The sequence below is a fragment of the Belonocnema kinseyi genome, chromosome 4 (assembly GCF_010883055.1).
Source record: "Belonocnema kinseyi isolate 2016_QV_RU_SX_M_011 chromosome 4, B_treatae_v1, whole genome shotgun sequence".
NCBI lineage: Eukaryota > Metazoa > Arthropoda > Insecta > Hymenoptera > Cynipidae > Belonocnema > Belonocnema kinseyi.
The window spans coordinates 26082503-26094888 of record NC_046660.1 but is presented as its reverse complement, the minus strand read 5'-3'; the positions used below and the strand labels follow the sequence as shown (position 1 = coordinate 26094888).

The window sequence follows — 12386 nt, the reverse complement described above, 5'->3', positions numbered from 1 at the left end:
ATGCTCCTCCTGTAAAATTCAATGTGGGGAATGATCATTAATTAAAAGAGTTAGGGTTAGTAGATCCAAATCCCTTTAGCTCCCATCTACTTGATTTGATTTTAGGAGCCGATAAATATGGCTCATGTTTACTTCCTGGTCTCCAACAGGGTATATTGGGTTATCTTACTGTGCAAAGTATTGTTTTCGGTTGGATATTATCTGGGTTGGTTTCAGTCACAAATAAAATATAAATTGACATTCCAGTTACAGCACATCAGGCTATTTCAGCAGAAGTCTTGCATGAAGACTTAACCAGGTTCTGGGAGTTAAAGGAAGTTCGATTTCAAAATACTTTGACAGATGGCCAGATGTTTTGTGATGAGCATTTCGCCACGAATTACCAACGAACAAAATACGGACGTTACATGATACGCTTATCTTTCAAGAACGTTCCTCCCATAAAAATAGGTGCATCCTTGAAGAGAGCTAAGCTACTTTTAAATAAAGTAATTCGTGGTTTATCAGAGAAATCGGAATTATTGTTACAGAGCTCCAGTTTCTTAGCAGAATATGAAAGCCTTGAACACACGGAACTTTTTCAGAAACAGGAATTGGATAGTTTTCCGCAAACTGTGTATTGGCCTCATCACCCTATCTTGAAAGAAAGTAGTTCCACTACTAAGTTGAAGGTTGTTTTCAACGCTTCCACTTTAACTTCCAATAATTCTTTTTTGAATTTTCATTTTCGCATCGGTCCCAAGATTCTCAATGATTTGGTTTCAATTATTATGAATTGGGCACCACATCGCTTTGTTTATATAACTGACATTGAAAAAATGTTTAGACAAATTCTAGTTTACCCTCGGGACTGCGACTATCAAAGAGTTGTCTGTATTTATCCTGATGAAAGGCTCGTTGCTTATAGACTTTTAACTGTGACTTACGGTACTGCTTGTGCTCTTTATTTGGCTAACAAAGTGGTTAAACAGTTAGCTTATGATAGAGGAAATAGATTTCCTATAGCCCAAACTATATTAGAAAATAATATTTACGTCGATGATGTTTTGTTTGGTCCAGATAGTCAGATTGAGGCTAAACAGGCGCGAGCTCAAATAACACTGTTATTAGGAGCTGGCGGTTCCATTTGGGAAAATGGCCCGCAAATTAACCCGAACTATTGGAAGATTGTCCCTCAGGAGAACGCGAACGTGCTACCGCATTTCCGTTCGCGGTGGATGCTCAGTTCAAGGTTCTAGGTTTATTTTGGGATCCCGAGCCTGATTCATTCCTTTTTAAAGTGACTTCTTCTATAGTCGAAAATCCAGCAAAACCGATTGTTCTTTCATCAATAGATAAGTTGTATGATCCTACGTGTTGGATAACTCAAGTCATAATTGTGGCAAAATTTTTAATGCAGGAACTTTGGCTGCGTAAACTCGACTGGGGCAGCAGACTATCTGATGATCTTAAAATTCAATGGTTAAATTATTATGGTTCCCCAGAAATATTAGAAACACTTAAAGTTCACAGATGGATACGACAAATGTATACAAACTCTGAATTCGAGCTTCATGACTTTTCTGACCCTTCGTCAAAAGCTTATTCAGCTTCCGTTTACATTATACTTTTTAGTAAAGATTTCAAGGAGGCTCATGTTTGCCTACTAATGGCTAAATTTAAAGTAGCTCCTGTTAAATATGTATGAATTCCTCGTTTGGAGTTGTCTGGAGCTGCGTTGGTAAGTAAGACACTTGGGTTTGTCATGGAAACTATGTCATTGGATAAAAAACCTCTTTGCTATCACACTTATTCCGTAACAGTTTTGGCTTGGCTAGGAAAATATCCTTCCAATTTGCCTTTGTTTGTTACGAAAAGAGTTTCCCTCATTTATGAGCTGGTACCTCGCACGAAATAGCGATACATTTCTACTAAAAATAATCCGGCCGACTGCGCTACACGGGGACTCAAGCCCAAAAAATTGATAAGGCATTCCTCATAGTGGCAAGGCCCACCTTGGTTAACTTTGCATTCTTAAAAATGGCCTGAATATCGCCACGCAGCCCCCTCGCAATCAAATTTAGAACAGCGGCCACTAGAGTCATTATGTTTTGAGTGTGATCAAAAGTCCATTCAACTTGATGCTTAAATTCTCCTCTTAGCTAAGATTGCTTCGCGTAACAGCCTATTGTAAAAAGTTCAATAATGCCATTGTGCTCAAGCCCTCAAAACTTAATAAGACTAAACCTAAATTTTCAAATATTTCTCTCAATGCGATTGAAATCCAACAAACCGTTATATTTTGTAGTAAATGTGTCCGGGCAAATTCTTTTTCTAATGAGATAAAAGCTTTGAACGACGAAGATAGCGTGGTTCCAAAGAACTCACTATTAAAAAGTTAAAATCAATTTCTGGATTCCAATAATCTCTTAAGGTTAGGTGGAAGACTACGGCATGCTCCTATCTGTTTTGATGAGAAGCATCCTATCATTTCGCCGCGTCAACACATAAGTGAGCTTATCGCCAAGCATGCTCAACAACTTATGGGGGACTTACCTGAATTTAGAGTAACCAAACATCATCCATTCACACGTTCTGGGGTGGACTATGCAGGCCCATTTAATGTTCGCTTTGCTTCCGGTTGTGACAGGAAGCCTAAAAAAACTTACGTTGTGCTTTTCGTCTGTTGTTGTACGCGAGCTGTCAATTTAGAACTCGTTTGTGATTATTCATCTGCCGCGTTTCTCGCCGCCTGTCAGCGATTTTCTTTAAGGCGAGGAAGACATGTACACTTGTACAGTGATAATGGTACGAAATTTCACGGTGCTGACCGGGAATTAAAAAATTGCCTTTTGAATCTTAGACTGGATGCTCATTTGCATAATGAGTTCGAAATTCAAGGTACTCCTTGGCATTTCATACCTCCTTCCGCTCCTCATTTTAGGGGTTTATGGGAGGCTGGAGTTAAGAGTTTTAAACAACAACTAAAAAGAATTGTAGGTGCACATGCTCTTACATACGAAGAGTTTTATACCCTTCTTACTCGTATAGAAGCTAGCCTCAATTCCCGTCCTATTGCCCCTCTTTCCAATGATCCTGAAGACTTTTCCTATCTTACACCTGGACATTTTCTGAATGGAGCCCCTTTGACCAGTATTCCAGAACCCTCATTGGAATTTACTTAGGAAAATCGTTTGAATCGATGGCAGTTAGTACAAAAAATTTCAGAGATTTACTGGAGAAGATGGGCTGTTGATTCTTTACAGTCTTTACGAAAAAGCTACAAATTGTTCAACAATGAGCTAAATCTTGTGATCGGTGATATCGTTCTTGTGAAACAATTCGTTACCGCCTTCTAGATGGTTGTTAGGCCGTATAATTAAATGCTACAAGGGTAAGGACGATTTAGTACGTTCTGTTCGCGTAAAAACTGCCAGTTCGGAATACGAATGTACGATTACTCAGATTTGTCTGTTACCAGCCAGAGCGAAATAAATGAGCGAAATCTCAACAACTATTATTAATTGGATTTAACAAAAAATTATTTTGCAAACTTAGTGGATTATGGTGGACGAATAAGGCTATTAACTTTTAGTTACATTTCAGTTAAATTGTATATAAAAGAATTTATCCAAACACACATTAATGATAAAATTAAAACACTTATAAATCCTTTGCCAAAACAAGCCACTTCACATTTATATCCTAATGTCGATTTTATACCTTTTGTTTCTATTCTGTTCCATGGTAGTTTGTCTTTTGAGGTTAAAAGATTTTTAAATGATTTTAATATTAAAAAGACATTTAGGATTGATTCTAAACTTGACCAGTTTATAGAATTAGGAAAAGAATCTCTTGACATTTTTTAACTTACTGATGGGGTTTATAAAATTTGTTGTTTAAATTGTGATAAACGTTATTTAGGTCAGACTGACAGGTTACTTTCTACTAGAACAAAAGAACATCATGATAATTTTAGACGAAATCCAAAGAACCATAAAGTAATTGCTAAGCATCAGATAATAACTGGTCATCAGTTTAACTGGGAACATTTTTTGATTTTACACCATAAACCTAATGAGTTTGAAACACTTGCAGCTAAAATGTTTTTTTTTTTAATTTTTATTTTCATAATTGCTTAAATGTATTAACTGACCTTAATAATTTTATTCCTGTATACAACGTTATATTAGACTCATTTATTTAATTTTTAATGTATTTTTTACTTTTTTGTTGTTAATTCCAAACTACACAATATTTTGGCCGAAAACTTTGGATTTACGAATAAACATAGTAAATAATTTCCCGGAACTAACCTTGTGTGCAGGCAATTAAAAAAGTTTATTTCATAAATAATTTGTAAATTATATATTTTATATACTAAATTTTAAATATTTAAAATATTATTATTATTAATTATAAATAGTACGTATCCAATTAAATACGTGAATTTTAAATATTGGGAAACTCTAAAATTTAATCTTTCTGAAATCGTCGATAATTATTATTTTGAATGAGAAGCTGCAAAATGTATTAATTTAAACTTTAAGCATTAAAAATAAAAGATTCTACCTATTTATGTTTAAAGGATTAATCTTGTTTTTGGGGCTAAAATACATCTACGAAGGTGTATCAAATGTAAACCAGACTTTGCTTATAAACACATATTGTCCACCTGATAGAAAGTTTCCTGATGTCCTCTTTGGAACCGTTCATATATTACGTAACATTTTTCTCAATGATTTTGCACTCCCCCACCCACTTCGTAAAGTTATTTTTAAAGTAACTTTAACATGGGCGTAAAAAAATTGCTGGAACAAGACATGCTCCACAAAACGTTGCCCTGTCAAGAATTTTTTCATGACTGGAGAAATATGGTAGTCGCATGGACATAAGTCCGATTTGTAGGCAGGGGATTTCTGTACTTAGTGAGCACAAAATTTAGCGACGTCCTTACGACATCGTTACGACATCTTTACGACAACTTTACGGCATCCTATGTCCATGTCGTTTCGCTGTCTTTACGATGTCGTAAAGACATCGTCAGATCATGCGACTTATTTACGATATCGTAAAGACACCTTAACGACAGGGACATAGGATGTCGTAAAGTTGTCATTAAGATGCCGTCACGATGTCGTAAAGACATCGCCAAACTTTGTACACACTGGTTATAATTTAAGTAAGTTGATCCAATTTTGACACTATATTCACTGCACGTGACCTGGCGTTGTCCTTGGGCAACATCACGCCCTTTATCAATTGGCCTAATCTTTTTGTCCGGTAAGAAGCACTAATCTCTGTAAGATACAAAGTTTTGAACACTGCCATAACCGATTTCAAGTTCGGTAGCAATTTCTGCTTTAGATTTTTTTTTAAATTAGGCTTTTAAATATATTATTCCTTAATATAGCTAATCATTTAGCTGCAAACGAATGAAGGAATTTAGAAAGATCCCTGGATCAGCGAAAATAAATGTCTTAGCCGATTTTCCATATACCAGGAATACCCAGTGGGCACAAAGTTTGGCGACTTCTTTACGACATCGTTACGATATCCTTACGACAACTTTACGACATCCTATGTTTATGTCGTTAAGGTGTCTTTACGATATCGTAAATGAGTCGTATGATCTGACGATATCTTTACGATATCGCAAAGACATCGAAACGACATGGACATAGGATGTCGTAAAGTTGTCGTAAAGATGTCGCGACGATGTCGTAAAGACGTCGCAAACATTTGTGCCCACTGGGATATTGTGTAGTCACTACACATAATAGGAACAGCTAATATAGAGATATTTAGAATTGGTGTCTGAAGGAGTAATCTGAAGAGTACAGGAGCATCCTACGACTACGCAATATCTATTTCGAATACTCAATCCCATTTGGAAACCTTGCCCAGAGATAAAAATTAAAACTGAAAACTGTATGAGCAGTATGCCTCGTGCTATTGAAGCTTTATTTTCTACTAAAGGTGGGCGTACAAAATTATTATTTTATTTAAAATTTCTCTTCATCTTTCAGAAATGTTTGCAAATGTGATTTTTGGTTTTTTTGAAAAATCTAAAATTCAAGTTTTCATTGCACAAAAAATAATATAAACTCATAAATTCCATTTTATGGTCAAACTTGTTTATCCAAAAAAGAGATAAAAATTTTGTATAATTTATTAAATTCTCATCATTTATGATTGATAAAGTATTGAAATTGTCTGGAATTTGACAGCAGAACAATAAAATCTTGAACTAAAAGAAGCAAAATACGATTGTATTTTTACATTCTCATCTATAATAACAAGGTATTAGTTTTATGCGAAAATTCTCGTCCGCGGATCTAATCAAATGTTGACGTTCTAAGGCTCCCTGAGTCAGAAAAAAAACAAGTTTCAAGTCGTTTTCGTTCAAAAATTTCTTTTTTCGTCCCAAAATGTCCAGAGCCTTCAATTTATGTCCAATTTTTAATTTTTTTTTAAATTCAAGTTCATTCTATTCTGAAAAACTTGACGCTCTGAACTTTTGTCTCTTTTACTTGTTGATTAATTATTTTTAACTTGAAGTATGGAAAAACTGAAATTTTTTCCGCTTTAATAACTGATTAGGTAAACTTTATATTGTCTTAAATGAATTTTTAGGGACTGATAGAATACAAGTAATTTGCTCATTGCTCTATTTATTTGTTATAAACAAAATTTTATGAACAAATTAGCAAATAGTCTTAATATCGGTAAAAAAATTTGCTGTTCACTAAAAGGGCTTTATTTTAATGTAGAAATGATATATAATTACAAGAATAATTTAAAAGTTTATAATAACGAGTTTTATAAAAAAAATTTTTGTTTTTGCACTGGCGATTGAAGGAAATTATAATTTGAAAAAATCTTAAATTTTAAAATTTTGCCATAAGAATTGTTTATAACAATGGTTATTATAAACTTTTAAATTATTCTTGTAATTATATATCATTCGTACATTAATATGAAGCACTTTTAGTAAACAGAAAATTTTTTTACCGATAATAAGACTATTTTCTAATTTGTTTATAACAAATAAATGGAATAATGAGAAAATTATTTGTAATATATGTCAAGCTCTCCAGAATTTGATAAACTTAATTTTAAAAAAAAATTAAAAATCTTACAAAAATTGAAGGCTCTGGACATTTTTTAACGAAAATTAGATGAAATTTATTCAAACAAACAAAAATATATGAATTTTTAAAGAATATTTTGTGGATAGGAAGCATAGATTTTCTTTAATCGTAAAAAACAAGATTCAAAAATTTTAAAAATAATAAAAACAAGGCAATAAGAATAAGAATGTTTAATTTCAATGCCAATTGTAAATCGTAATTATGTAGATTTATTGAAATGATACATGTTCCAGCATAGCTAAGAATAAAAATTTGATGTAAAATAAAAAACAAATATCAAAGTAATCATGATAAATACAATTGGTGGTTTATTTTTCAATGTCTAAATAAGCAATCCTAGACAGAGTTCATTTAAAAATGTATTAGATTTTATATAAAAGTGTTGAGAATAATGTAAAAACGTTAACATTTTGGTCAAAATCGAATGTGAAGCCCGATATACGTCACACTTTTTAAATTACAGTTCTCGATCCATTGACCTTTGATTTTAAAAGGTCTGTGAACGCATGTGGGAGAAATGCGAAAACCAGCAGATTTTTTAATATTCATTTAAAGGTAGTTTAGAATATATATATTTACAAATCCCGAGGTATTAACCCCCTGGGCACAAAATTTGGCGACGTCTTTACGACATCGTTACGATATCTTTACGACAACTTTACGACATCTCATATCCATGTCGTTAAGGCGTCTTCACGATATCGTAAATATGTCGTATGATCTAACGATGTCTTTACGATATCGTAAAAACATTGTAATGACATGGACATAGGATATCGTAAAGTTGTCGTAAAGATGTCGTAACGATGTCGCCAAATTTTATGCACACTGGGAATATGTTTGTTTCGAGGCTTAAAATTAGAAGGTCGAGTCGTATAGTGACTAGACGTCATCCATACACAACGTGTAAAACTTTTTCATGTGCTTGTTTGGCTGGGTAGAGAAGCTGCAGGTAAAAAGGAGGAGTGAGCTATTTAAGGGGGGAGATACCTTCAAAAAGGGTGAAATCAATCAATTTTAATTATGTTTTAAAGTTGATAAAATAACTAGATCATTTATTAATTTTAACATCTTTTTCTTACATTGTTAAAGTGCAAAAAAACATGTGATTTTTTTACAAAATGACGACCCTGCAAAATATTTCTTTAAGCGCCTGCCCCGAGGCATCGAAAACTGCTGCAGCTGTCAATAATTTTTCCATTTATCAGATATAAAAAAGTTTTTTTCGTTCGATTACTTATGTGCTAAGGTACTAATCTTAATTAGAATTTTTGAAAAATCGATTTTTTAAAATTGTATTTTCCCCTTCCTTAGATCTCTAAAAACCCGCTCCTAAAATATTTTTAAGAGATGTTATCTTTTGTGAGAAATGAACCGTTTAAACACAAACCGGCTCTCAGCGAAAAAGTTCGAGAGCGCATCAAGCCATTTGTCGAAAAATTGACCAATGAGGACTTATCGAAACGTTGTTTAGGAAGAAATACTCAAAACAACAATGAGTGATTCAATAATACTGAACCGATTTTAATGAACCTCGTCTCGTTTTGTTTATTTAGGTGTATTCTATAGGAATTTACAACAATTTAACAAAATAAAATTTTCTAGATTTATTTTATATTAGAACCTGTCCAAAAAACGCCGGTTTATAGAGCTTTTTTCAAACGTCGGCCATTTTTTTTTAATTTTCTTATAAATGTGGTAAATTCCTACGTAAGGAACCTTCCTTTTTAAGGAACCGTTTGGTTTTTTTGTTTCAGACTTGCCGTTCCTGAGATTAACTGCCGGCCATGCAACAACTTTTTTGGAGGCTTCACTTTGGCGCTTTCCGGACATCGTTGAAAAATTAAAAAAAAAGTCCAAATTTTCGACTATTTTTTTAACAGTTATGACCCCTGCAAATGTAATCAGCCTTTCCAGAATTTATGAGAAAAAAAATATACAAACCTCTTGTATAAGAAACATTGCTCCGATCCAAGCGCTCCGACTACCTGATTAGTGACGGTATGCGGACTCTGACATTTTTAACAATATTTCCATAAATATTCAATATTTTTCTTTTTCCTTTTTACAGTATATTTTTAACATATTATGCATTCAAAATATATGATTTTCCAACAAAAAGATTAATTTTTGACCAAAAAATATAGCTTTACGAGAATCATACAAGCTTAATTGAATTATTCCCTAAATTATAAAAAATATTTGAAAGTGAAAAAACTGGCTTAAGATATCTATATTTTATTTACGTATCTTAAATCGTTCGCATATACCTTTACATAATCTGAATTTTTTTCGAAAACATTGTAAAATATCTCAAGATTGATAAAAAAGCCCCGAATTCTTAAAGATACCAAATTACGAAATTTGTTAATATTGAATCTCTCTTAAGCGTAAACACACTAAACTAGCACTGGTAAACGAAACCTTTAACATACTTTTTCACATCTGATTATTCTTTTTTTTATAAATTGAATCATTCACATACAGCACTAAATCAGTTGTGATCACAACACGAGGACAGAAAAACCTCTATTATTACAATTGTTCATTTTGTATGAGTATAATCACTGATAACTTTAATAGGGAATCTGAAAACTTCTCTAGCTCAAAGCAGTCTTATATTCAATAATATTTTAAAAGCATGACTTAGAAAAGAAAGAACAAGAATTCTAAGAAAAGAGACTTCTTGAGGATTCACAAGGTTACCTTCCCGGCTGAGCGGTGTATCTTAAGCCTGTCAAGGAGACAATTAGCCGAACCTTGTGAATGCGGGTGTAACTTTTCCAGGAGCATTATAAGTTAGGAGCGTATGTGCAAGAAAGAGAGACTTCTGGAGTATTCACAAGGTACCTTGTCAGCTGAGCGGTTCACCTTACGCCTGACAAGGATGAGATCTTACTGGACCTTGTGAATGCTGGTGAACTCTGGTTCAGAAGTACTAACATTTAAGAGAAAATGCGTATCGACTTAGTATTTTTACATTAAATAAGAAAAGATTCACCAAACTTAAACAGTAAAATAGCTTAGAGAAGTGATCAGTAATTTAAGAAAATCGCATAATATTGCTACGATACAACAAAGGAAACTCATCTTTTGTACGTTGTTCACGATCTTTGTTTTACGACAAGAGAATGCTCAGAAATCGACGCGGATCGAAAGCCGAGGGATTACTGACCCACAGCGAAGGGCGCAACTGGGTCTAGAGAGGGTTCTAGAATTTTCTCAAAGAGTGTGAGCAAGAGGACCTAAACAGAGAAAGATATGAAGAGAGGCCGATGGAGAAGAAGAGAGCGAGATGTAGAGTAAATGTGGCGTAGTGAAAAAATGCAACGTAGTTACTAGAAACTACTGCGGAGGTAAAAACTTCGAGTAAAGTCTAGCTGTCTTCTTTCCCCTTCATGTCTCTAGTGTTAAGTTTAATCGCTTGACTTAAAATTTCCGCCCGCCTTCATTAAATTGATTTAACGAAAGATTTACAATGTATTTGTGTAGACTGGTAGAGGACTTATCTTAGTGATCAGGAAGTGTCCTGGTGTAAGAATTCCGAGGTCGTTTGGGTCCTCAGTAAGAAGACAGAGAGGTCTGGAATTAGGCACAGCTTCAATTTGCGACAGCAAAGTATTCATCATTTCATAAATAAGGAGATTATCTCCGATCACTCGTTGGAGATGAAACTTAACTGATTTTACTCCACCTTTCCATTTTCCTCCAAAATGAGGAGCTGCTGGTGGATTGAAGAGCCATTGCGTTTCGTTGTTGGCCAATAGTGCTGATAGGCTACCAAGTTGCTTCGAAGATGAGGAGAATAGATCTCGGAGTTCCGAGTAAGCACCCTTCAGGTTGGTCCCGCAGTCGCTGCGTAGGGTAGCACATATGCCACGTCTTGCAGTGAATCTTTTGTAAACTGCGATAAAGGCGTCTGCTGTGTAGTCGGTGACTAATTCTAGATTGATCGCTGATGTCGAATGGCAGACAAATAAAGCAATGTAAGCTTTTTAAGTGCGAACCGCCCGCCCTTTTCAAGCTTTAATCATAAGAGGCCCAGCATAATCAATGCCATAATGAAAAAATGAACATGACGGTGTGGTACGATTAGCAGGTAATTGTCCCATTAGTAATTGAGCTCGCTTTTTTCGATATCTCACGCATCTGATAAGTAACAAGGTATCCTGTGTTACTCCATTCAATGATCGTTCATGAGCATCTGAGATAATTAACTGAGTCGAAGAAGCCTTTCTTGGCCGAATAAACGAATGTTTCGAATTTCATGGAAGATCTGAGGCTTGAAGCCTTCCTTCTAAATGTACAAGTCCTTCCGTGTCGATGAAAGGCGTGAGATGTGCAAGATAATGGGAACTTGGTAGTGAATCACCCTTTTCCATTATCCTGTATTCCTTGCTGAAAGAATTCAGTTGAATTTCTCGTACCCAGAAAATTTTAGCTTCTGCTAATTCCTGAGTTTTGATTGGGGCCTTTAAGAGTGATTCTGCTTTTTTCTAAGGCGCAGAATAAATCGCTTGCAGAGAGCTGTGATTCACAGGAGTCGAGTCAAGTTTGAGTATTTGTCGAGCAGAACCCAATTAGTGCTGGACGGACTAACAGTGACACCAGTTGATTGAACAGGATGTTCTTGAAGATTGTGTTCAGTGGACAGAGCTTCGAACTTATTAGGCCATGATGAAGAGAGTTCTTGAAGCCAGTCTGGACCAGTCCACCAGACACGTTGTTGATAAAGTTGCAGCAGAGTCAGTCCTCGAGTAGCACAGTCAGCGGGTTTTCTTCAACTGGTATGTAATGCCACTTTTCCATGGGAAGAGTTTCTTGGATAAAACAACAGGATTGTGGATAAACTCCTTCCATCGAGATAGATGATTGCTGATCCATTTATAGCCGATTAAGGAATCAGTCCAAAGCATCAATCCATCAGCATGAAGAACTTGCACAGTGTGCCGTACTAGCTTTCTAAGAAGGACAGCTGCTGACATTTCAAATCGAGGAATTTTTAGTCCTTACAGTGGAGCTACCTTTGTTTTTGAGCAGACAAAGGTTCTTTCAACTTTTTCTTCTCGATCAGTGGACCTAATAAACACAAAAGCAACCGGATCTTGTTTAGACGCATCGAAAAAACCGTGAATTTCATTGGAACTCTGTGATGTCATTCGAAACCATCGAAAAATGAAATGATTTTGAGATCTGGAATTTGTGGAAGAAACGCCTTCCACTTTTCTGATACAAAATTAGTAAGAAATCATC

The 12386-nt window shown here is 34.8% G+C and overlaps 1 protein-coding gene across 1 annotated transcript; it reads right to left on the bottom strand.

The window, feature by feature from the left end:
* Window positions 1-10606: 10606 nt before the first annotated feature.
* On the bottom strand, window positions 10607-11245 carry LOC117170797. Its single transcript, XM_033357835.1, has 2 exons — window positions 11224-11245; window positions 10607-11088 (listed from the first exon to the last, which is right to left on the bottom strand). Exons 1-2 carry the CDS (start codon window positions 11243-11245, stop codon window positions 10607-10609), a joined length of 504 nt encoding a protein of 167 aa, XP_033213726.1.
* Between the last annotated feature and the right edge of the window lie 1141 nt (window positions 11246-12386).

Coding starts and splice junctions, on each gene's coding strand:
- LOC117170797 (XM_033357835.1), bottom strand. CDS start 11,245: ATGGGACAATTACCTGCTAATC. Junction 11,089..11,223: donor GGGACAATTACCTGCTAATC/GTACCACACCGT, acceptor ATTCGACATCAG/CGATCAATCTAGAATTAGTC.